The 27,970-nt window shown below is 36.0% G+C and overlaps 1 protein-coding gene across 2 annotated transcripts in view; it reads right to left on the reverse strand.

The window, feature by feature from the left end:
• The window catches only part of MAN1A2 (mannosidase alpha class 1A member 2), a 176,262-nt gene that overhangs the window by 59,384 nt on the left and 88,908 nt on the right, over positions 1-27,970 (reverse strand). For both annotated transcript variants that reach the window (XM_058439415.1, XM_032154871.2), the window contains exons 7-8: positions 16,549-16,672; positions 13,082-13,175 (exon numbers count right to left, since the gene is read on the reverse strand). In XM_058439415.1, coding sequence (XP_058295398.1) covers positions 13,082-13,175; positions 16,549-16,672 — 218 coding nt within the window. The remainder of the gene's footprint in view (positions 1-13,081; positions 13,176-16,548; positions 16,673-27,970) is intronic.

A 27,970-nucleotide genomic window follows, 5' to 3' on the forward strand; every position in this document is an offset into this window, starting at 1 on the left:
TGTGGAAGACAGTGTGGTGATTCCTTGAAGATCTAGAGGCAGAAATACCATTTGACCCAGTAATCCCTGTTATTGGATATATACCCAAAGGAATATAAATCATTCTATTATAAAGGTATATGCAAGCTTATGTTCACTGCAGCACTATTCACAATAGCGAAGACATGGAATCAACCTAAATGCCCATTAATAATACACTGCATAAAGAAAATGTGGTACATACACATCATGGAATACTATTCAGCCATAAAAAGGAACAAGATCATGTCCTTTGCAGGGACATGGATGGAGCTGGAAGCCATTAGCCTCAGCAAACTAATACAGGAACAGAAAACCAAACACCACATGTTCTCACTTATAAGTGAGTGCAGAATGATGAGAACACATGGATACATGGGGGAACAACACACACTGGGGCCTGTTGGGAGGTACAGGGGGAGGGAGAGCATCAGGAAGAATACCTCATGGATGCTGGGCTTAATACCTAGGTGATGGGTTGATCTGTGCAGCAACCTACCATGGCACACATTTACCTATGTAACAAGCACATCCTGCACATGTAGCCCAGAATTTAAAATAAAAGTTGAAGAAGAAAAAAAAGAAAGAAAGAAAATGCAAAGGACCTAGAGAGCAAAAACGACTATTGAGAAAGAACAAATTTGGAAGGCTAACACTATTTGACTTCACTTATAATAAATCTACACTAATCAAAACAGGATGGTATACACTGTGTTGATTGTATAGATTTAATGACAAACAGAATAGAGTCTAAAAATAAACATACACTTAAATGTACAACTGATTCTTAACAAAGCTTAACAAGGCAATGCAGTGAAAAAAGGAAAGCCTTTACAACAAATGATGCTGAAATAATAGAATATTTATATGTAAAAAAAAAAAAAAAACTTTGATCCCTATAGAAAAATCAACTCAAAATGTCTCACAGATGTAAATACAAAACCTGAATCTATAAACTTTTAGAAGAAAACATAGGAAGAAATCTTTGTGTGCTTGCGTTAGGCATGCTTGAGTTAGGCAAAGATTTCTTAGATATGACATAAAATATAATTCATAAAGAGCAAACTGGAAAAATGGACTTCCTAATTAGAATCTTCTGTTTTCAACACTATTAAGAGAATTAAAAGACTGGGTGAAAATACCTTCCAAGAATATATCTGATATAGGAATTGTATCCAGAATATATACTGAAATCTCAAAACTCAACAATTAAGAAAATAATCTGTTTTTTAATAGGCAGTAGACAAGACATTTGATCAGATAATTCATTAAAGAAGATAAATGGATAGCAAAGAGTATATTAAAAAAGGTGTTCGACATCATTAGTCATTTGGGAACTGCTAATTAAAACCAAAATGAGTTACCACTACACATCTATTAAAATGGCTAAAATTGTAGTTCTCCTTGAAGAGGTCCTGTACGTCCCTTGTAAGCTAGATTCCTAGATATTTTATTCTCTTTGAAGCAATTGTGAATGGGAGTTCACTCATGATTTTGGCTGTTTGTCTATTATTGGTGTACAGAAATGCTTGTGATTTTTGCACATTGATTTTGTATCCTGAGACTTCGCTGAAGTTGCTTACCAGCTTAAGGAGATTTTGGGCTGAGGCGATGGGGTTTTCTAAACGTACAATCATATCATCTGCAAACAGAGAATTTGACTTCCTCTCTTCCTATTTGAATGCCCTTTCTTTCTTTCTCTTGCCTGACTGCCCTGGCCAGGACTTCCAGTACTATGTTGTATGGGAGTAGTAAGAGAAGGCATCCTTATCTTGTGCCGGTTTTCAAAGGGAATGCTTCCAGTTCTTGCCCACTCAGTATGATATTAGCTGTGGGTTTGTCATAAATAGGTCTTATTATTTTGAGATACGTTCCATCAATATCTAGTTTATTGAGAGTTTTTAGCATGAAGGTTGTTGAATTTTGTCGAAGGCCTTTTCTGCATCTATTGAGATAATCACATGGTTTTTGTCATTGGTTCTGTTTATGTGATGGATTATGTTTATTGATTTGTGTATGCTGAACCAGCCTTGCATCCCAGGGATGAAGCCGACTTGATCATGGTGGATAAATTTTTTGATGTGCTGCTGGATTCGGTTCACCAGTATTTTATTGAGGATTTTTGCATCGATGTTCATCAGGGATATTGGTCTGGAATTTTCTTTTTTTGTTTTGTCTCTGCCAGGTTTTGGTAACAGGATGATCCTGACCTCATAAAATGAGTTACAAAGGATTTTACTCTTTTTCTATTGTTTGGATTAGTTGCAGAAGGAATGGTACAAGCTCCTCTTTGTACCTCTGATAGAATCTGGCTGTGAATCTGTCTGGTCCTGGGCTTCTTTTGGTTCATAGACTATTACTGCCTCAATTTCAGAACTTGTTATTGGTCTATTCAGGGATTCGACTTCTTTCTAATTTAGTCTTGGGAGGGTGTATGTGTCCAGGAATTCAAACTACTGCCCAGGGAAATCAGAAAGGACACAAACGAATGGAAAAACATTCCATGCTTATGAATAGGAGGAATCAATATCGTGAAAATGTCCATACTGCCCATAGCAATTTATAGATTCAGTGCTATCCCCATCAAGCTACCATTGACTTTCTTCACAGAATTAGAAAAAACTACTTTAAATTTCATATGGAACCAAAAAAGAGCCCATATAGCCACAACAATCGTAAGCAAAAAGAACAAAGCTGGAGGCATAATGTTACCTGACTTCAAACTATACTATAAGGCTACAGTAACCAGCATGGTACTGGTACCAAAACAGAAATATAGACCAATGAAACACAACAGAGGCCTCAGAAATAACGCCACACATCTACAACCATCTGATCTTTGACAAACCTGACAAAAACAAGAAATGGGGAAAGGATTCCCCATTTAATAAATGGTGTTGGGAAAACATATGGCTAGCCATATGCAGAAAACTGAAACTGGACCCCTTCCTTACACCTTATACAAAAATTAACTCAAGATGGATTAAAGACTTAAACATAAGACCTAAAACCATAAAAACCCTAGACGAAAACCTAGGCAATACCATTCAGGACATAGGCATGCACAAAGACTTCATGACTAAAACACAAAAAGCAATGGCAACAAAAGCCAAAATTGACAAATGGGATCTAATTAAACTAAAGAGCTTCTGCACAGCAAAAGAAACTATCATCAGAGTGAACAGGCAACCTACAGAATGGGAAAAAATTTTTGCAATCCATCCATCTGACAAAGGGCTAATATCCAGAATCTACAAGGAACTTAAATTTACAAGAAAAAAACAAACAACCCCATCAACAAGTGGGCGAAGGATATGAACAGACACCTCTCAAAAGAAGACATTTATGCAGCCAACGAACATATGAAAAAAAGCTCATCATCACTGGTCATTAGAGAAATGCAAATCAAAACCACAAGGACATACCATCTCACACCAGTTAGAAAGACGATCATTAAAAAGTCAGGAAACAACAGATGCTGGAGAGGTTATGGAAAAATAGGAATGCTTTTACATTGTTAGTGGAAGTGTAAATTAGTTCAACCATTGGGGAAGACAGTGTGGTGATTCCTCAAGGATCTAGAACCAGAAATACCACTTGACCCAGCAATCCCATTACTGGGTATATACTCAAAGGATTATAAATCATTCTACTGTAAAGACACATGCACTCATATGTTTACTGCAGCACTGTTCACAATAGCAAAGACTTGGAACCAATCCAAATGCCCATCAATGATAGACTGGATAAAGAAAATGTGGCACATATACACCATGGAATACTATGCAGCCATAAAAAAGGATGAGTTCATGCCCTTTGCAGGCACATGGATGAAGCTGGAAACCATCATTCTCAGCAAACTAACACAGGAACAGAAAACCAAACACCACATGTTCTCACTCCTAAGTGGGAGTTGAAAAATGAGAACACATGGACACAGGGAGGGGAATATCACACACTGGGGGCCTGTCAGGGGATGGGGAGCTAGGGGAGGAATACCATTAGGAGAAATACCTAACGTAGATGACGAGTTGATGGGTGTAGCAAACCACCATGGCACGTGTATACCTATGTAACAAACCAAGTTCTGTGCATGTACCTCAGAACTTCACGTATAATTTTTCAAAAAAGAAAATAAAATTAAATAAAATGGCTAAAATTAAAGGACTGATTATATCAAGGGTTGGCAGGTATATGGAGAAACACTACTGATAGCAATGTAAAATGGTATATGTACTCTGGAAAACAACTTGGTAGTTCCTTTAAAAAGTTAAACATACACATCTACTATTTGATAAAAGCAGCCTATTCCTAAGCATTCCCCAATAGAAATGAAAACATATGAAGGTGTGTAAGTCAGTGTTCATAGCAGCTTTATTTGCAATAGCCCCAAACCGGAAACAACCTAAATGTCCATCAACAGGAGAATGGATAAACAAACTATGGTATTCCATACAGTGGAATTCCACTCAGAACTACTGATATACACAACATGGATCAATCTCAAAATAATTATGCTGAAAGAAGCCACATAAAGAGTACAAATAAAGGATGCCATTTATCTAAGATTCTAGAAAAGGCAACCCAATCTTTAATGACAGAAAGCAGATCAGTAGTTGTTTTGGGGGAGGGGGAAGGGAGGAGGTTGAGAGAAGGAACACGAAAGGGTATGAGGAAAAGGGTGATAGATATGTTCACTATTTCGATTGTGATCATGATTTCCATAGGTGTACACCTATTTTAAAACACCAAGTTGTACTTTTAAATATGTACAGTTTATTATATGTAAATTATATCTTAATAAAGCAGTTTTTCAAAAGTAAACAAACAAAACCAAAGGATATTTGGAATTAGTCCAAATCTATCAGTAACCTCCACCAATTTAGTTGTTTTGACTCAGTTTTTAAAACACTGAGACTCTCGAACCGAAATTTTTAAAATCTATATAAATACTATTTTTACTAAAGATATATCTAAACTAAAATTGCCTAGGAACTTGAGAATAAAGAAATGGTCAAAAGAAGAGTTGGAGATGGATAGAGGGGTTACACAGAAGACTTAAGGAGAGTAAAGAATAGGAAAGTAAATTGATCAAAGCAAAAAAAAAAAAAACTCATGGAATACTGGTGATCCACATAAAACTGGAAATTGTACGTTTATAGTAACTTTAACCTGTCCTATTATTTTTACCAGCAATGCTTAGTTGACTCTGTACGTAAATGGGAAAAGTAGGTGGCTGGGTTGATACGAGTTTTGGGATTTGTTAGATAAAATAGAAAGAGAAAAGTATACATACATATATTCTCAAATAAGTTTGGATCCTATGCAGTCAGGTTGAATAGGAAAGGAAGCAACAGGTAATCCCTCTTGTCTAACCATTCAAGACGCTTACTCCACCATTCTCCTGTTGTACCCAACCAGTGAAACATCAGCTGTGGATCAGCCCAGCTGTCAGTCTGTTTTACTATTATCTCCAAATTTACCATTTTCACCATCAACATGAGCCTCAACACTGCCTGTCAACTTTTCTATAACTCCTTCATTAGTGTTCTTTCCTATTTCTTGAAGAAGATATTTGTTATTTGTCTTAAGTCCTCTACTGCTCTACCTTCTTCTCTGCTATCAGCAGTTAAATGCCTTCTAATTCACAGAGAAAGTATGGACCACTCGGTGGAAGGAATGTATAAAACATATCTTTCAATTTTCTGTACTTCTGCCTATCCGGTAAGGTGACCAGGGAAGACTTCATTGAAAAGGTAACTTTTGAGTAAAAAAACCTGAAGAAAGTGAGGGATTGAGCTATGTGAATATCTCTGGGAAAATCATTCCAAGCAAAGGGAGTAGTGGCTGCAATAGCTCTGTGGTGGAGAAGCGCCTAATGGATTCAACACATGACAGAAGGCCAAAGTAGTTGGAGAAGAATAAATGAAGGAAAATAGACAATAAGAGCCAGATCACAGGGCCCCAAAAGGACTTTGGCTTTTACTCTGACATGAAAAGTAATGAAGAGTTGCACAAAATGGCATAATGTGACTTACTTTTTAAAAAATTACTGGCTCCTGTATTAAGAATAGACTGAAAGGGGCAGAGGCAGAAAGAGAAAGGCCAATTAGGATGCTATTATAACAATCCAGGCAAGAGATGGTGACTTGGCTCAGGGTAGTGGCAGCTGAATTCTTGTCATATTTCAAAGGCAGAACAGAATTTGCTGAGAAACTGGAGTGGGGTGTGAGATAAAGAAGTAAAGTGTCGACAACAAGATTTATAGCATGAGCAAGAATAGACGTGCCATTAACTGAAATGAGAAAGACTGGAGGAATAACAGGTTTTGAGGTGGATAGAATTATTATGAAGTGCTCATTTACAGATATATTAAGTTTCAGGTATCTATAAGATATTTAAGTAAAAACGTCAAGTAGATAATTGGATATATGAGTACAGAGGCCAAGGACAAGGTGAGGACTAGAGTTCTAGATTTGAGATGCCAGCATGTAAATGGTATTTAAAACTATGACACTGGAGAGAAGAGAGAATGGAGGACTGACCTCTACAGCAGGGTTATCCACCAATCTTTTGGCTTTCCTGGGCCACACTGGAAGCACTCTCTTGAGCCACACATAAAATACACTAACGCTAATGATAGCTGATGAGCTTTCTAAAAATTGTGAAAAAAAATCTCATGTTTTAAGAAAGTTTATCAATTCTTGTTGGGCTGCATTCAAAGCCATCCAGTGCCCTGGGTTGGGCGAGCTTGCTCTAGGGCATTCCAACACTAAGAGGCTAGGAGTAAAGGAGAAAACTAATAATAATAATAAAAAGACTGAGTGAAGCATGAAGCTAAGTAAGGCTATGAGAAAAGCAAAAGAATGTATTGTCCTAGAAACTAAACGTGCTTTAAGAAAAAAGAAATTCTTACCATTATATTACATCACATCATATATTTGTTTATTTCATATCTCTCCAGCAGAATGTAACAGAATGTAAGTTCTCCAAGGGTATTAGGGGCACTGTCTACTTGTTCACATCTATATACCCGCATCTGGAACAGTGGTTGATATTTAGTACCAGTGAAATTAATGAATGCAAACATCCTGTAGGGAAAATATATTCCTATAATACTATCACACATAAAATTGATATTAATCTTTTAATGGGTATTTTTATATATATATATATACCCTAATATTTTTCCTTTTCCCTAACAGGTGGTTGCAAGAGAGATTACTATATTTAAAGAGTTTATTTAACTTAGAATTTTCCTTTTCTGTTTTCATTGAATAGGTAGGAATTTATTGATAAGAGGACATAGAGAAGGCAGAAGGTATTCCAAATGGAAAAAGGTACAGTTAAAATGGGGAAACGAATATTTTAGAAATAGTTAGAACTGACAAGACTTAGTGAAGAATGAATGTAGGAAACAAAGGAAAAGATAAAATCTATGATGACTACCACTCCCACAGACAGCTATCCTAGATCCAGATCCGTATTATATTAGCTTTCTAGTATGTCCTTCTGCTTTAAGCCTTTCCTTTTCCTAATTTAGCCTATTTATTACAATGTGTTTTATAGACAGTTTTAACAGAATAAAAGTAATCTTGTTCCTTCATTAGTTTTCTCAAAACCTGATCCGGTTTCTTGTCAGTGTCTGAATATGACACCTTATGGTATATGCCTTGTTTAACTTTTAACAGAGTATATATATTCACTGAGTGCAAAAGGAAGAATGTGAATTAGAAATGTTATAATAACAAATCATATTAAAACAAAATTAACCTTATTATTGAACAGAGAATATTACATTTTCTTGTCAATTATCTTCAATAAAAACAAAATATACAAACAAAAAAAAAACCTTCTCAAGTGAGAATTCTGTCCATCTTGCTTTACAGACCATCTGAAATTACATTAAAGCAAAAGGATACCACTAAGGAACTTGAAGCTACTTCTCTTTCCTGTAGAGTATATGCCTACATGTGAAATTTGATAAACCATGTCACTCTAAGGTCCTTTTGATATTCAGAAATTGATTGACATATTATAAAATACTCCTAAATAGCAATGATTCATATGATTTATTTCAACATGTTATACAGTTAATAGCAGGTTTCTAACAGAAGCTATTTCTTGAAGTCTTCTTATGGGAAATTCTAGAATAAAAACTAATTTGAAGCATTTTCAAATATATTATAAATATGACCCACATGAATTTTCTATTAAATAAGTACAATGAGAACAGATAAAGAAAGATGCATAGAGAAGTTAAATAAATTATCTAAATTATTAAGCAAGACAATCAGAATTCATTTTCTAACTCAAAATAACATATCCATTCTTGTTTTTTCCACAATTATAAATTTAGTAATATAAAATAATGAATCAGTAATGACTGATTTCCTGTATTTTCTTCACTTTAATCATTAAATGACATAGGCTAAGTATCATGCTTAGAAAACTAGCAAAAAAAAGAGTTTTAGAAAAGAAAAAAAAAAACTAGTAATTTGCCTTTAAATCTAGGTTTCTTACTATATTCTTTTACATCTGTTGCCAAGTACTTTTCCTGAAGGTAATTACCAGTAATTATTCTCTGTGATTGCTATGTGCATGTCACAGACATCATCATTACTCTAATTATAATACAGTTAGCCAAAGCTGAATTGTTAAATTTCAGTTCAATTAAATGTTTGTTTTGCAGACTATTTATAAATATGACAGATGTATATAGCCAAAGATAATAATAAAATTTGATATACTTTTCAGAGGCTGATATAAAATATACAAAAACATTACAAGGAACAAATTGGCCAATTTTGTAAGGACTACAGCTGCTAAAAGGATATCAGGGCAGCTCGCTAGGATTTTAAAGATCTTCTGCCAAAATAACCAGTGAATGGCTTTTTCTATAACATTGAAATTAAAAACTGCTGAGAGTGAATACATTACAGAGTAATTTGTATTTTGTGAGGAAAAAAAACAGAGGAATAAAAGTTATCTTTTTTGTTGTAAATTTTATCGTGATGAAATGTATATAAAACAAAAGTTGCCATTTTAACTATTTTGAAAGTGTATCATTCAGCAGCATTAATTATATTCACAGTGCTGTAAAACCATCACCACTACCTATTTCCAAAACTTTTCATCACTGCAAATAGAAACTCTAGCAATAACTCTCCATTTTCTTCTCCACTTTCTTCTCATCCAAAGCTTCTGGTCAACTCTAATCTACTTTCTGTCTCTATGAATTGGACAACTCTAGATATTTGATATAAGTGGAATCATACAATATTTGTCCTTTTGTGCTGGCTTTTGTTGATTAGCATAATGTTTTCAAGTTTTGTTTATATTATAGCATGTATCAGAACTCCATTCCTTTTTATGGCTGAGTAATGGTCCATTGTATGTTTATACTCACATACTGTTTATCCATTCATCTGTTGGACATTTGAGTTACTTTCTCCTTTTGGATATCATAAATAATGTAATGAACACTGGGCTACAAGTATCTGTTTGAGTCTCTGTTTTCAAATCTTCTGGGTATATACAGAGGAGATGAAGTGCTGGGTCATACTGTAATTCTATGTTTAACTTTTTAAGAAACTGCTAGGTTTTCACAGCAGCTACACCATTTTACATTCCTACTACCAGTGTACAAGGGTTCCAATTACTCCACATCCTTGCCAATGCTTATTTTTCATCCTTTTGATTACAGTCTTCCTAGTAGCTGTGAAGTGGTATCTCAGTGAGTTTATTTGTATTTTAATGTTAACCATCTTTTTCATGTAATTATTTTCCATTTGCGTATCTTCTTTGCAGAAATGACTATTCAAGTCCTCACCCATTATTTAATTTGGTAGTTCGCCTTCTGTTGTTGAGTTGTAGGTAGTTTGCCTTCTGTTATTGAGTTGTAGGAGTTCTTTATATATTCTGTGTATAGAACCTTATAAGATATGTGATTTGCAAATATTTTCTCTCATTCTGTGGGTTGTCTTTCTTTCTCATAGATAGTATCCTTTGATGCACAAAAATTTTCAATTTTAATCAAATCCAATTTACCTTTTATTTTTGTATTGTTACCTGTGCCTTTGGTGTCATATTGAAGAATCCAGTGTCAAATCAAAGGTCATGAAGATTTGCCCCTATGTTTTCTTCTAAGAGTTTTACATACAGTTTTGGTTCTCAAATTTAGAGTCTTTGATCTGTTTTTAGTTAATTTTTGTAGATAATATAGAGTAAGGGTTCAACTTCATTATTTTTCACATGGCTATTCAGTTTTCTCAACACAACGTTGAAGAGAAAGAGTTCCGTTTTTTGGATTTGGTTTTGTTTTATTTTGTTTTTTGAGAGAGGGTCTCGCTCTGTCACCCAAGCTGGAGTGCAGTGGCGCAATCTCGGCTCACTGCAACCTCCACCTCCTGGGTTCAAGCGACTCTCCTGCCTCCATGTCATCAATGCTCTACTTTTGATCATTTTAAGGCTGGCAATTCTCAAACTGTGATTTACTTTTTTGAGTATCCTTATACTGGCATGGAAAATGGGATTCTCTTTTTATTTAAAAATGTTTTTAAGCTAACATCAAAAGTAATAGATGTTCATAATCAAATCTGGATAGTAACAGTAAATGAAAAGGAGAAAATAAAAACACAAATTCAGAGAAAACCACACATAACACTTTGGTTTCTATTTCTATAGTGTTTCCTCTCCTTTTCTAAATATCTTTCTAGATATGTCATATTTATCTATGTCAGGTATTCTAAAATATAACTTTTAACAGCTGCATAGTATACTATATCCAGACAGGCCAAAATGTATTTAACCAAATCCCTATTACAAGACGTTTAAAAACTGCCCTGTCCAATGCAGAAGCACTAGCTACAAGTAGCTAATTAAATGTAAGTTAATTAAATTAAAATTTAATATGTAATTCCACAACCATACTAGCAACATTTCAAGTGCTCAATGGTCACACGTGGCTAGTGACTACTGTATTGGATAATACAGATAATAGAATCTTTTCCTCATTACAGAAAGTTCTGTTAGACAGAACTGCTTTAGATTGCTTCCAAATTATCCCTATTATAAACAACCCCAAGATTATTGTAAATAAACTTTAATATATAGCTCTGAAAATTTATTTGGAATAAATTGCTGGAAATGAGTTGCTGGCTCAAAAAGCATACAAATATATACACTCTGGAGAGTGGGTACAGGAAGATGTTACCCCCATGCTGTTCTCTTGATAGTGAGTGAGTTCTCACAAGATCTGATGGTTTTATAAGGGGCTTTTCCCCGCCTTGCTCGGCACTTCTCCTTCCTGCCACCATGTGAAGAAGGATGTGTTTGCTTCCCCTTCTGCCATGATTGTAAGTTTCCTGAGGCTTCCCCAGCTCTGTGGAACTGTGAGTCAATTAAACCTCTATCCTTTATAAATTACCCAGTCTCAGGCAGTTCTTTATAGCAGCATGAGAACAGACTAATACAGAGGTTAACAATAATATACAGGAAAACTGACATCTTTTTTTGTAGTTTCTGTTTTATGCGACATGCTTAGAAAAGGCTTTCTTGATTATATATTCAATCCTTTTTTTAGTACTTTTATGATTTCATCTTTTACATTTAAATAGTAATACCATATAGAATTTACACTGGCATACAGTCTAAGACAGGAACTGAACATAATTTTTCATATATATTATTATATCATTACATTATCATAATATTCTCAAATCTCAATACAACTCACAGGGGTAAAGATTTATAATAGAATTCATCCAGATTACTAAGTAGACATTCAATCCAGTCACTCTTATCTGAAATAAGAAAACTATGTTTTTACATTTTAGAAATGCAGCTCTCAGTGTTTTTCCAGAAAATATCATTCCCACTCAGTCTAGGCATTAGAGCTTGTATCTTCTTCAAAATAAAGAGAAAAATGAGTCATATGTAAATAATTTCAGGAAACAGGAAAAGTAAGTATAAAAAGAGTCGAAAATTGAGATCTATTCCCAGATCCATGAAAGACATAATTATATTGACCTATCTGCTTTCTTTTCATAAAATAAAAGACAATTTCCTAGAAAGGAACAAAAAGACAATTCCCGGGCAAATGTTTTCCTATTCTTGGTACTCACACCAGCATATTTTCTTACTCGCAGAATCAGCAGAGTTTTCAATACTAAAATTAAATGATCGTTACTTTTGTCTCTTATTTACTACTTATGATTTTATTAGTCTCAAAAATAACTGGATCATGTTTTATTAGCGGCAAAGTTGCAATCTCTATTATTTGTTTTTGTTTTCCTAACTTTTAAAAGAGAATAGCATTGATAAACCTACAATTACTACAATTCTGTAAGTTCCACATTTCCACGTAAATATTAGTTGTTACTTTTAAAAATCAATTCCTTCAAAAATAAATGAGCTCTAATAAGAAAAATTACCCTCTCCCTAAACAAAATACTTTCCCCTCAGGCAGAGGGAATCATTTTTACCACAGTTTCATATAACAATTGGTTCCTTCCTGTACAGTAACATTTATGTGTCAGCCTATCCTGCCAGCCTGTGAATTCAGGCCAAGCCCTGTGTTCTTTCTCCATCTCAATCTCTTCTAAGAACTTAGCACAGAGACTGGTAAATAATGAAGGCCAGGATGCCTTCTTCTAAAATGAATGGACATGGCTTATCCAAGAACAACTGCCCCCCTTCTAGTAAATACTCGTTTGTTTTTCATACTCCTCCTCTACCTCCCTCTCCTAAGCAGTGCTTTTATTTACATGAAGATATAATTTATTAATAAGAGTTTTTAAGTACAACCTTCAAACTGCCACACTATATTTTAGCAATACAGGAAATAAAATACTCTTAGACATATTATTAACATTTCCATTTTATAAGTGGGAAAACTGAAGCTAAGAGAGATCAGAAACATGCCTAAGAACAGCACCAGCAGACCACAAGATTAGACACTGAGGGTTTCTAACTCCATGTAGTGTACTTTTTACTAAATCAAGCAAAGAGTTTTCAGACAAATAATTTTTTAAGAAAGCCTCAGGTATACTAGAATACTTACACTGACCCCAGCGCCCTGTTCTGGGGTTCAAATAATTTGGATAAAGACCATTTGGACGATCCATTTTCTGAAGTAGTTTCCGAATGTGCATAACCTGAGTAAAATAAAATTAAGAATGCAATTAATAAAAATAAGTGTCATCAAGGCTTGGTTTTAATGTAGGCTTTGTGTTTTTTCTTACTCAGAATCTACACCTATTCCCTGCCTTTGTGTGTGTGTTGGAGGGGCGGGGGGAAGTCAGGAAAGCCTTCTATTTCTTAAATGTCTCATTTTTATAAGATGATATGTGTTCATTATTTTAAAATCAAGCAATAATAAAAATAATACAGAGAAAACAGCACAGATAGAAACCATTTTAAATCTCAACATGCTACTACCGAGAAATACCATCTGAAACATCAGTTATTTTAAACATCATTCCAGACACAGTCAACACATATATATTCAAATATAAGAACGGAAATAACTTCACAGGAATTGAATCATAAAATGCCATTGTATTTTGTAAAGTATTAATTTGAACTGAACAGATCAAAAAGTAAATGAAGTAAAACAAACTGCTGAACTTTAAATATTGTTCCCACAATAGATATCTTCAAGTTCCTGAAATTCCAAATTTTAAAATATCTCCCTGAGGGTAAGGGGGAAAGAAAAATCATGAAATATATTAAGAAGCTGGAGACTTTCCTAGGGATTTATTTTGATTCGACTCTAGATTGGGTGAACTTTGTAAGTGCTTTTAAGGGGGCCCCTGGAGGTGGGAGGAGGTGTTATGTTCCTTGTACTCTTATTTGTTTGAGAATATTGTCATTACATTTGATAAACAACCTGGCTGGTATAAATGACTTGGGAAAACTTTCTTTTTCAGAGGACCTGATATTATTTCACTTTTCTGGACTTGAGTACAAAATTAATTCTTCTGCCACAAGGTTTCCCATCGTCATTCATTTGGCTGGATTTTGTCTTTAAGTGGTTTTAGGAATGGACTCAGGGATGCTGTCTATATTTCCTGTGTTCTTTCACATTTGAGACCAACACTATGTATAACAATCTCAATCTCAAAAATTCCATAGACCACTTTTTAGATAGTACTGAATGATGTTATAAAAGGTGAGAAAATTAACTCTTCTGTCATCCAAAAACTGTATACTATTCGATTCTTTCTTTCTTCCTTATCTACCATTTTCTTTCTGTCTCTTTTTATTTCCACACATTTACTAGCTTTTCTCAATTTTGTCTTCTAAGCTCCTTATATTTTGAACACTGTTTTTCTTTGTATTGCTTCCATTTTGGCCTGCATTTTGTTAACTATTTTTCTTATACTTTGTTACTGACATCACATCTTATTGTCTCTGAGCTCTTGTATCTCTGTTTATATACTTGTTCTACAGAGATGAAGGCTTTATTATGTTTTCTCTCATGGTGATATTTGGTTGGAATTTTCAATTGCTCTTTTACGTATTTTGTGCCCACAATTTTCCCTCCTTTTCCTTTTTTATGGTAATATCTTTGTATAAATTCTGTACCTGTTCTTTTTTTAACAAATTACTCATTACTATTTTCCTGAATGAAAGTTTTGACATAAAACACCAGGTAAGAGTTCAGACATAAATATGTTTTTTTTAGACTTTGCTTCTACCCAGCCACTTGAGATTGGAAATGCAGCACTGCTCACAATAGTGAATCTGTCATTCAATCCCTTCCCTCACCAAAGTCCACAGGTGCAAACAGCTTGTCTGTGAGAATCCTTACTCAATTCTGTTTTTCCAGCTTCTCAACACATTACATCTATTAAGGTCCAAAGAAGTACTCACCATTAGCCTGTGATCCTGTTCTCATTGCTGCTCATGAGAATTTGAGTTTTGTATGTCAAGTTACATCACCTAATTTAGAGAACTGTGCTCTACTGGCTTTGTATTTTTTAGTCTGCAGACCCAAACATCCTCTCTTGCGTTTATACCAAACCTCTCTCTGATCTTTACTGCTTATATGCCTACTTTTCTTCCTATTTGGTGATATGAAGTATCAAGTATCCCTTAATTTTGTTAGAAATGGAATTTGCAGTGTTCTTTTTTTTTTTTTTTTGACAGTCTTGCTCTGTCGCCCAGGCTGGAGTGCAATGGCTCGATCTCAGTTCATTGCAACCTCTGCTTCCCAGGCTTGAGTGATCCTTCCACCTCAGCCTCCCGAGTAGCTGGGGAGTACGGGCATGCCCCACCACACATGGCTAATTTTTGGTAGAGAAGTGGTTTCACCATGTTGCCCAGGCTTGTCTCGAATTCCTGAGCTCAAGCGATCCACCCACCTCGGCCTCCCAAAGTGCTGGGACTACAGGTGTGAACCACTGTGCCCAGCAGTGTTTCTTCTTCTTGCTGCTTTTAGGTTAATTCCTATGATTTAGGTATTCTACTTCAGGAAGGCCCATACATTATATGTTTATTTTACAAATTTATTATCTTTTTAATCTCTGCTTTTCCTTTGACTATCTCTTGCTTTTATTCCATGTAAGTAATTCAGTTTTTAACTCGGTGCAACGAGTTCTTTGTTGCTTTCCATTAGCTATGGGGATACATCATTTTAGGTCTCAGCTTGTTTCTTTAGCTCCACAATATTTTTGCATCACTTTATTGTTTTATTTTGGTGTTGAGTTCTAACTCTGTTAAATTTAATTTCTATTACAGTATGAATTATTCATGGTGACTTTTTTTTTTTTTACTGTTTTTAAAATTTGAAACTGGATTCTTTATCAGTCTTCTACATGCTATATACCACTATGCTTTTGTTTCCAGCAGTATGTTTGCACAACTGCCATACTTTCTGTTCCATCCATATGGCTGCAAATGAAAGGATTTCATTCTTTTCCATGGCTGAGTAAAAATTTGAACTTTGTTTATCTTTTGTTAGATGTATTTGTAGGAAACATATATACTTTTGTTCTATTACATAAGATATCTTTTTGCAAAGTGACATTTTCTTGCCTTTTGTAGCTGGTGTAGAGAAACGCTACTGATTTTTAACATCCATATCGATCATCTATTTAAAAAACATATTAAACTCTTATTTCTAGTAATTTAAATATAGACTGACTTAATATCTTAGGTCAATAATCACATAATCTGTGAATAACTACTGTTTTCTTTCTTCCTTTTCAATTCTTAAACATCTGGTTATTTTGTTTTTCTTATCTTACCAGGCTGGGTAGGTACTGCAGCACAATGTTGCATAAAAATAGCAATGACATTTTTGAAAAATGTAATAGTGGTTATAACTTCTCAAATAACAATACATATTTTAAATATGTTCTAAATAGGACATTTCTTTGAGTAACTTCAAAAGAAAAAATAAAGGCTAGAGCCCTAATAAACACATACCTAGAAAGGCAAACCTTTTAAGCATTAATCAAATCTTTGGGCCAATCTTAAAGGACTCTTTACAACAAACAAAGAATAGAAGGCAAGAAAACAAACCTTTTTGTAGTAAGTCAGGTCCCCCGTCAAGTAGCTGAGGTGGATGAACTCCATATGTAGTGTACCAAATTCAGCCAGGATGCTGCTACCTGCAGATGCCCAGCCCCAGTTTCGCCCTACTCCACTGAATGAAAAGGAAAAGTAAAAGGAGACAGGATTGGGAAAAGACCAAAACATTTGTTTAATGAATACGTAAATTTTAAACAGATCTCTTATAAATTATTATATCTGACACAATAGCTTATTTATATGTAAAATTGTATTAAAAATTTAAATAGGTAATAAATCCATGTTCTAAAAATTAAAACAGTAGTTTTTAAATCCAGTAAATATATTTCACCCATTCTCATCTCCATTCACCTCATCAGGCCCCACAGAAAATCACTTTCATTCGTTTCTTACATATTACTACAGAATGTTTTATGCAAATGTAGGCAATCCAAATATATATTCTCATTGTCCTCCTTTCTTAAACAAAACATAGCAAGTTGGTGGTCTTTCCATATCAGTTCACAAACAGCTTTCTCATTTTTTTTTTACAGTTGTACAGAATTCCATAATATTAATGATTCTCAAGTGGAATGCCCCACCCTAGAGGCAAATGAAAATGTGTGGGAGCATTTTGAGTTGTCTCAAAACTTAAATGTGCAACCTCCACTTATTGTGCCAGATCCAAAGTTATAAACTGCCCTGTAGTGAATGATCGGGACAGTATCATACAATAAAGAACTGGCTTGCACCAAATGATGATAGTGCCTGTGTGAAAATTAATATATTACATAAATATATACAATTTAATAAATTCCCTATTGATGGTCCCTTGGGCTATTTCCAATATTTTGTTATCATGAACATTTTTCTCTGAATAATCTCCTAAACATTTCATTTGTGCAGATATAATCTCTAGAATATGCTCTTGCGTTTTCTTTTTTTAATCTGTCTAGTAATTTTTTATCTAAAGCCAGACTACATAAATGAAAAATCGTAGAGGCTTTGAATGACATTATCTTCTAAAAAGGTTAAATTTCTTCTGAACACAGACTGAGTAAACGCAGATTACACTGTGTTTTAGGTTTTGTTAAAAATAGTCCATTTCCGTTTTTACCCCAACCTCCAAAAATGGCCCTGGGAATTTCATTTGGAAGCCAGGGGTATTTACCAAGGGCACCTAAGCAGCCTAACCTCGGTTTCCCCACTGTCATGTGGCTGTTAAATTTTCTCCTTAGCCCTTTAATTTCTTCTGCTATTTTCTGCTGGGTTTCTTTGAGTCTTGCTTGCCCCATATATGTGGTTATGGAATCACCAATGACTTGAGGGAAATTTGTCCATAAATTTTGGGCTTTTCCTCTGCAATTTCTTTCTACATGAGATTTTGTCCCTATGTTTCAGTCATTTTAGCAGCTCTGGGGCCTGACCATTGTCTCCTCTGCCTGAAATGACTGCCACTTTAGATATGGCCTCTATTGCTCTGAACACGATTTAGAACATATCCTCAGGGAAAAAGCCAATGTTTATATGGCAATGACCTTAGGATCACAGCCCCTCAAGTTCCACCTGAGTTAATTGCATTTCAGGGTCTTCAAACCATTTGGTTTTATATCTTTTGTCTAGCTTTCATGACTGCTTTTGGTAGGAGGGTAGTCTGATAAAAGGTATTTCATGGTTGGAACTGGAAGTCTAGACGATTCAAGCAGCAGAGTTCCCAGGTTATTCCTACAAGAACTTTAGACCATTCTCTAGGATCTTGTCTTATTTTTGGGGAGAAGTATAAATATAAATATTTTTGCCAGGCGCAGTGGCTCACGCCAGTAATCCCAGCACTTCGGGAGGCCGAAGTGGGCAGATTACCTGAGGTCAGGAGTTCAAGACCAGCCTGGTTAACATGGTGAAACCCCATTTCTACTAAAAATACAAAAACTTAGCCAGACATGGTGGCAGGCGCCGTAATCCCAGCTACTCAGGAGGCTGAGGCAGGAGAATCGCTTGAACCCAGAAGGCAGAGATGGCAGTGAGCCGAGATTACGCCATTGCATTCTAGTTTGGGCAACAAGAGCGAAACTCTGTCTCAAAAAAAAAAAAGTATATATATATATATTTCTCATCTTATATCACTTGTATTCTGTCAATTCAATACATTATATTTTATTTGTGTTTAGAGAACATTAAAATAGATTTAAGTACATATCACAACCTTGCTTAAAGTTCCTTCATTGTTTGGTGCTATTTTTAAACTGTCTGAAAATATGGAAGGCAAATACCACCAGGATATTTTATAGCTAGAAGTGAGAATCAAAGAATAAATATGGATATAGTAACTACATAAGACAGTAATTCATTTCACAAATGTAAGTGTTTACTATGCTGTGAGACAGTGGTGAACCTGACATATACTATTCCTGCTCTTACAATAAATAAGATCATTTTAAATAGTGATAGTTGCTGTGAAGAAAAATTAAAAAGGAAAAATACAATGTTGAGTACTAGGGATAGAAAGTGAGTTAGAAAAAAGGCTTTTTACATATAATGTTCAGAGAAAATGTTTCTAAAATGATACGATTTGAACTGAGACCTGAATGATGAGGAGCCACTAATGAAAAGATCTGGAAGAACAGAATTCCCAGTAAGGGAAACAGCAAATGTAATGGCCTTGAGGGAAAGGAAGGAGGCTAGTTTGGCTAGAGTTCAGAAAGTAAGGGGAAGTGAATGACACAGGATGAGGTTAAAAAGCAAGGTATAATCTGGACTATAAAATAATTTTGTAGGCCATGGTAAAATTTTAGTCTTTAAGTGTGATGGAAAGCCATGAATAACTTTAAGGATTATAACACAATACTTAAGGAATAAAGCATACCATTTAGAAAGATTAGGTTTCAGCATAGTGGATGAATTATAGTGTGGTCAAGTATAAAAATAAGACTTAGGAAGTCCAACAGTTTGCTATTCTCTATAAAAAGAACTTCTAGCCAAAAGTCAAAAAGGAACAGTTTTCAAAATACTAAATTCTAAATAAGGTTTTTAAATTTTTTACGTAGTGTCACAGGAAGAATCTAAAATATTAAGTTTGATACTTACATATATCCTAGCAACTCAGAAAAATAAGAAAATCCCTAAGAACAAGATATAACCCTGCTGAGGACAAAATTTCCAACTATAAAATGATGATGAGCTGCCAAAAAATAACCGGATCATCATTTCATGCAAATGTTATGTTTTTTTTCAACTTATCAAAATAAAAGGTCTGGATACTAAAATTTACGTATATACTCAGAGAACCTGAGTACCAAAAAATTTGCAATGAATACCAAAAAACAAAAACAAGCAAGCAAAACATATGTTTCTCTTACCTGACCACCAGCAAAAGGAAAGATTCTAAAAATGTTTGGTAAACTCTTGACAGTAAATCACCCTAAGTGGTCTACAATCACATTAAATTGTTTTGATAATGAGTCTTCTATATTTTGGTTTGCATTTTGTTCAAAGTCAGCTGAATATATTTAATCAATGTATTGAAAGAATGGAGTAACGCTTTCAGTAAACTGCAATTATTAGAAACAAAGCTTGCAAACACGCTGATATTGAAATGCATTCCAACAAAAGCGAAGAATGAACTAAAGAAATTAAAGCACTCAATGTGTAAGCTTAAGTATCTTCATTTGTAGGAATAATGGTTTGATGGAGCTATTTTCAATTAGATTTCTTTATATTGTATACTTCAATGGAATGAAATTGAGAAGCCCTATGATTCTGTATCATCTAAACTGGATGATTATTTAAAATAATTACAAATAAAAGTCAATGTAAAAATATCTCAGATTTGTGAAAGGTATTCTGAATGAAAGCAAAAGAATGGGATTTGTAAAAATATCTGGTCTGAAATATTTAAACATTTTAACATGCAAAAATTTGGAATTGAGAATATCCTAAAATTGAGCAGAATTTGCTCTGAGCAACTGTAGGGAGAATACCTTCTCTAATAAAAGCACACAAGAGTCAATTGAAAGTGCCAATAATTTCAATTTTAGAAAAATATACAAGAATGTATGTTTTTAATAATTTCATTTTAGAAAACAGGTTTATAGCAGAATTATTTTACAGGATACCCAATAAAATAAAACCAATTCGTCACTGATTAAATACTCGGAAAATTAAATAGTTTTAATTATTTCAGCTCCCCCATTCATTCTTAAATTATACTCTTATGAATAACACACTATATGGTCATTCTCATTATATGATGCCATAATCTGGCTTATAAAATATTTTTAATATAATGTAAATATTTTATCTATGATATCATTTATGTGGCAACGTATTGTTTTACCTTATGGACTACCAAATTTGCTTAACAAATGACCTTGCTCTTGAACATTCGACCTGTACTTATGATTTTGTGAAATACGCTGTGATAAACATAATTTTGTAGATATCTTCCTTAGTCCATACATCCAATTTCTTCGGGTACATTAACAAAGGTTGAATTGCTGGGTCAAAAGAAACAAGCTTTAAGGGCTTTTGACAGATAATACACTAGTCTACAAGTAAAGCTGAAATGTAAGAATGGCTTTCTTCTCACCTTTTTATTACAGCAGATGCTTTAAAAATTTTTTAAGTAAAAAACTTCCTTGTTTGACAGCAGATGAATATAATAGCTTTAATTTTTATTTTAAAATGAAGTCTGATTTTTGTTACATTTTCATTTAATTTGAGGGGATATGTAATATACTCATGATTTAAAATTTAAATGGCACTGAAAAAGCATAAAGTAAAAAAAAAAAAAGTATTTCTCTAAGCCCTCTACCTCTTCCAATCCCTTTCAGTACCAAAGCAATCTGTTAACACATTCTCATCTATCCTTTTGGAAAACTGCATAAGCATAATTTGAGTTGTCTATTACATTCTAAATACTCATTGGTCTCTTCTAATTCTGTATTTTTACAAATTTTTTTCTAAATATGTTTTCAAAGTTAAGATTGTCCTTCAATTATAAGGTAATGTTATTTTTTGTTATTATACAGCCCTTCAGCCAAGTGTAGGATCTGGTTTATTTTTCTTTTTAAATATGTATTGACATATTATTTACATACAAAAATGCATCCTTTCAGGTACAACATTCAATGGTTACGACAAATGAAAACAAAAACTGGTATACAAACCAAGTCAATCCTTCCAAAACATGTCCTGATCCCTTTTGCAATCAACACACACACTTCCTCCACCAAGTCTCAAACAACTCTCAATTTGCCTCCTCTCACTACTGATTAGTCTTGCATGTTCTAGAATTTCATATAAACATCATACAGTATATGCTCCTGTGTTTGGCTCTTTCACTCAACATGTCTTTGAGATTCACCCATATTGCTGTGTGTCTCAGCAGTTAGATTCTTTTTATGGCTAAGTGGTATTCCATTGGATGAATATGACAACTATTTACCTATATCCTGTTGATATGATCAACATTTGAAAAACAGTCAAACTGTTTTCCAAAGTGTCTCTACCATTTTACATCCTACCAACCTAAGTTTACTATCTTGCCTTTTCATTGTCTATTTTTCCCATTAGTTGTTTCGTTCTCTATTCCTGCCTTCATTTGGACTGAGTAGTTTTTGGTATTCCATTTTCTTTACCGGCTTATTTTTTTATGACTGCTCTAGGCATTACAACATAAACCATTAACCTTCCCACAGTAGACCTTTATATATTATACCACTTCACATATAATGTAAGGGCTTCACATCTCCATACTATCCTCTGTGCTACTGTGGTAACAAATTTTTCTTCTATGTATATTATAGGCGCCACTATGTGAGTTATTATTTTTGCTTTAAACAAAGACCAAAACAGAAAAAAATAAGCTTTTTATATTTATTCAAATATTTACTGTTTCCAGTGCCCTTCCCTTCTTTGTGTAAATCTGTTTTTCCATCTGGTGTCATTAGAAAGTTCCTTAAAATTTCTAACAATACAGGTCTGTTGGCAATAAATTCTCTAAGCTTTTGTTTGCCTGAAAATGTCTTAATTTCATCTTTGTTATTAAAGAATATTTTCAGTGGCTATAGAATTAGAGATCGACTTTTTTCTTTCAACACTTTCAAGATGCATTCGATTGTTTTCTGGATTATATTGCTTATGATAAGAAGGAAGTATTTCTATTTTGGTTCCCCAGTGTAAATGTCTTTCTTCTCTGGCTGTTTAACTTTTCTTTTTCTAGTCACAGATTTTCAGACATCATGTTTCTTTATATTTATCCTGCTGGGTTCCATCAAATGTTGGAATCTGTGAATTTACAGCTGTTTAACAAATCTGAAAAATTTCTAGACATTACTTCTTTAAAAACAGGCATATCTCAGAGATATTATGGGCCTGGTTACAGACTACTTCCACAAAGCAAATATTGCAACAAAATGAGTCACACAAACTTTTTCGTATCCCAGTATATATAGAAGTTATATTTACACTATACTGAAGCCTTTTAAATGTGCAACAGCATTATGTGGAAATAATGTTCATGTCTTAATTTGAAAAATACTTTATTGCTAAAAATGCAAATGATCTGAGGCTTTCAGCAAATCATACTCTTTTTTGATGGTGGAGGGTCTTGCCTTGATGATGATGGTTGCTGACTCATCAGGGTGGTGGCTGCTGAAGGCTGGGGTGGCTGGGGCAATTTCTTAAAATGAGACAACAATAAAGTCTGCTGTATTGATTGATTCTTCCTGTTTGATTTCTCTGCAAGACGAAAGATTTCTCTGTAGCATGTGATGCGGTTTGATAGCATTTTGTCCACAGTAAAAATTCTTTCAAACTTGGAGGCCACTCTCATATCCTGACACTGCTTCATCAACTAAGTTTACGTAGTATTCTAAATCTTTATTGTCATTTCGACAATGTTCATAGCATCTTCACCAGGAGTAGATTCCATCTCAAGAAACCACTTTCTTTGCTCAGCTGTAAGAAGCAACTCCTCATCCATTCAAGTCTTATCATAAGACTGCAGTAAGTCGGTCCCATCTTCAGGCTCCACTTCTAATTCTGGTTCTCTTGCTATTTCCACCACATCTACAGTTACTTCCTCCACTTGAGTTTGAACCCCTCAAAATCACCCACGAGGACTGGAATTAAATTCTTCCAAACTCCTGTTTGATACTTTGACTTCCTCTCACGAATCACAAATGTTCTTAATGGCATCTAGAATAGTGACTCCTTTCCAGAAGGTTTTCCATTTACTTTGCTGAGATCTGTCAGAGGAATCACTACATATGGCAGCTACAGCCTTACAAAATGCATTCTTTAAATAATAAGACTTGAGAGTCTTAATCACTCCTTGACCCATGGGCTGCAGAATGGATGTTGGCAGGTATGAAAACAACATTAATCTTGGGCATCTTCACTGCAGAAAATGGGTGACCAGGTACACCGTCAATGAGCAGTAAAATTTTGAAAGAGATTTTTGCTTAGCAGTAGGTTTCAACAGTGGGCTTAAACTCTGCTATCAACAGATGTGCTCTCATCTGAACTTTGTTGTTCCACTTACAGACCACACAGGGAGTAGACATAGCAAAATTCTTAAAGGCCATAGGATTTTCAGAACAGTAAATGAGAACTAGCTTCAACTTAAAATCATCAGCTCTATCAGCCCCCAACAAGAGTCAGCCTATCCTTGAAAGCCAAGCATTGACTTCTCTTCATCTATGAGATGGCATCTTCTTCCAGGAGAAATCTGTTTCATCTACATTGAAAATCTGTTGTTTAGTGTAGCCACCTTCAACAATTACCTTAGCTAGATCTTCTGGATCACTTGCTGCAATTTCTACATCAGCACTTGCTGCTTCATCTGTCACCTTTATGTTTTGGAGACAGCTTCCTTCCTTAAACTTTATAACCAACCTCTGTAAGCCTCAAACTCTTCTGCAGCTTCCTCACCTCTCTTAGCATTCACAGAAGTGAAGAGAGTTAGGGCCTTGCTCTGCATTAGGCTTTGGCTTAAGAGAATGTTGTAGCTGGTTTCATCTTCTATACAGACCACCCAAACTTTCTCCATGTTGGCAATATAGCTATTTCACTTTCTCATCATTCATGTGTTCACTGGCATAGCACTGTTAATTTCCTTCAAGAACTTTCTTTGCACTCACAACTACTCTGACTGTTTGGCACGAGAGGCCTAGTTTTTGGCATGCCTTCCTCACTAGACTTAATTATTTCACATGCCTTCCTCACTAAGCTTAATTATTTCCCTTTTTTTTTTTTTTTTTTTTTTGAGACAGAGTCTTGCTCTTGTCACCCAGGCTGGAGTGCAGTGGCGCGATCTTAGCTCACTGCAACCTCCGCCTCCCAGGTTAAGGCGATTCTCCTACCTCAGCCTCCCAACTAGCTGGGATTACAGGCGTGCACCACCACACCCAGCTAACTTCTGTATTTTTAGTAGAGATGGGGTTTCATCACATTGGCTAGGCTGGTCTCAAACTCCTGACCTCAGCTGATCCACCTTCCTCGGCCTCCCAAAGTGCTGGGATTACAGGTGTGAGCCACCATGCCTGGCTGGGTTTTTTTCTGTTTTTGTTTTGTTTTGTTTTGTTTTGTTTTGTTTTGTTTTGTTTTTTGAGACAGGGTCTGGCTCTGTACCCCAGGCTGGAGTGCAGTGGCACGATTTCAGCTCACTGCAAGCTCCACCTCCTGGACTCCAACAGTCCTCCTACCTTAGCTTCCCAAGTAGCTGGGGCTACAGGCATGCACCAGCTGGATTAGTCCATTTTCATACTGCTGATAAAGACATACCTGAGACTGGGCAATTTATAAAAGAAAGAGGTTTAATGGCCTTACAGTTCCACGTGGCTGGGGAGGCCTCACAATCATGATGGAATGTGAAAGGCACATCTCACATGGTGGCAGACAAGAGAAAAGAACTTGTGTAACAAAATTCCCCTTTTTAAAACCATCAGATCTCGTGAAACTTATTCACTATCACAAGAATAGCATGATTCAATTACCTCCCATTGAGTCCCTCCCACAACTCATGGGAATTCAAGATGAGATTTGGGTGGGGACACAGTCAAACCGTATCATTCGGTCCCTGGCCCCTCCCAAATCTCATGTCCTCACATTTCAAAACCAATCATGCCTTCCCAACAGTCCCCCAAAGTCTTATTTCAGCATTAACTCAAAGTCCACCATCCAAAGTCTCATCTGAGACAAGGCAAGTCCCCTCTACCTAGATGCCTATAAAGTCAAAATCAAGTTAGTTACTTTATAGATACAATGGGTGTACAGGCATTAGGTAAATACAGCCATTCCAAATGGGATAAATTGGCCAAAACAAAGGGCTACAGGCCCCATGCAAGTCTGAAATGAATTGGGTCAGTCAAGTCTTAAATCTCCAAAATGATCTCCTTTGACTCCATGTCTCACATCCAGGTCAGTCACAATGATGCAAGAGGAGGACTCCCACGGCCTTGGGCAGCTCTGCCCCTATGGCTTTGCAGGGTATAGCCCAACCTCCTGGGTGCTTGAACTGGCTGGCATTGAGTACAGCTTTTCGAGGTGCATGATGCAAGCTGTTGGTGGATCTACCATTTTGGGGTGTGGAGGACAGTTGCCCTCTTCTCACAGCTCCACTAAGTGGTGCCCCAGCAGGTACTCTGTGTTGGGGCTCCAACCCCACATTTCCCTTCGGCCCTGCCCTAGCAGAAGTTCTCCATGAGAGAGAGTCGTGTCCCCGCAGCAAACTTCTACCTGGACATGCAGGTATTTCCATACATCCTCTGAAATCTAGGCGGAGGTTCCCAAACCCCAATTCTTGACTTCTGTGCATTGGCAGGCTCAACACCACATGGAAGCTGCCAAAGCTTGAGGCTTGCACCCTCTGAAGCCATAGCCCAAGCTTTAGGTTGGCCCCTTTCAGCCACAGCTAGAGAGGCTGGGATGCAGGGCATCAAGTCCCTAGGCTACACACAAGGGGACCCTGGGCCCGGCCCACAAAACCACTTTTTCCTCCTAGGCCTTGGGCCTGTGATGGGAGGGGCTGCCATGAAGACCTTGGACATGCCCTGGAGACATTTTCCCCATTGTCTTGGGGATTAACATTCGGCTCCCGGTTACTTATGCAAATTTCTGCAGTGGGCTTGAATTTCTCCTCAGAAAACGGGCTTTTCTTTTCTGTCACATTGTCAGGCTGCAAATTTTCTGAACTTCTATGCTCTGCTTCCCTTATAAAACTGAATGCCTTTAACAGCACCCAAGTCACCTCTCGAATGCTTTGCTGCTTAGAAATTTCTTCTGCCAGATACCCTAGATCATCTCTCTCAACTTCAAAGCTCCACACATCTCTAGGGCAGGAGCAAAACGCCTCCAGTCTCTTTGCTAAAACATAACAAGAGTCACCTTTGCTTCATTTCCCAAGAAGTTCCTCGTTTCCATCTGAGACCACTTCAGCCTGGTCTTTATTGTCTATATCACTATCAGCATTTTAGGTAAAGCCATTCAACAAGTCTCAAGGAAGTTCCAAACTTTCCCACATTTTCCTGTCTTCTTCTCCAACCTCTGCCTGTTACCCAGTTCCAAAGTTGTTCCACATCTTCAGGCATCTTTTCAGCCACACCCCACTCTACTGGTACTTGCTGCTTCACCTGTCACCTTTATGTTTTGGAGGCAGATTCCTTCTTTAAACCTCGTGAACCAACCTCTGCAAGCCTCAAACTTTTCTCCTGCAGCTTCCTCACCTCTCTTAGCAGTCACAGAAGTGAAGAGACTTAGGGCCTTCCTCTGCATTAGGCTTTGGCTTCAGAGAATGTTGTAGCTGGGTTCACCTTCTACACACACCACTCAAACTTTCTCCAAGTCGGCAATACGGCTACTTCGCTTTCTCATCATTTGTGTCTTTCACTGGCATAGCATTGTTCATTTCCTTCAAGAATTCTTCCTTTGCATTCACAACTTGGCAGACTGTTTGGCACAAGAGGCCTAGCTTTTGGCCTATCTCAGCTTTTGACATGACTTTCTCACTAAGTTTAATTATTTCTAGCTTTTTTTTTTTTTTTTTTGAGACAGGGTCTGGCTCTGTCACCCAGGCTGGAGTGCAGTGGCAGGATCTCAGCTCACTGCAACTCTGCCTCCTGGGCTCAAGCAATCCTCCCACCTTGGCTTCCCAAGTAATTGGTACTACAGGCACACACCATCATGCTCAGCTAATTTTTGTATTTTTTGTAGAGGCAGGGTCTCACTATGTTGCCCAGGCTGGTCTCGAACTGCTAGGCTCAAGCAATCTGCATGCCTCAGCCTCCCAAAGTGCTGGGATTAAACGTGTGAGCCACCACGCCCAGCCTATTTGTAACTTTTAATTTAAAGTGAGAGACATGCTATTCTCCTTGTCTCTTGAATACATCAAGGCCACTGAAAGGTTATTTATTGGTATTGTTCTGTCTCAGGGAGT

The sequence above is a fragment of the Hylobates moloch genome, unplaced genomic scaffold (assembly GCF_009828535.3).
Source record: "Hylobates moloch isolate HMO894 unplaced genomic scaffold, HMol_V3 SCAFFOLD_5, whole genome shotgun sequence".
In the NCBI taxonomy this organism is placed as follows: domain Eukaryota; kingdom Metazoa; phylum Chordata; class Mammalia; order Primates; family Hylobatidae; genus Hylobates; species Hylobates moloch.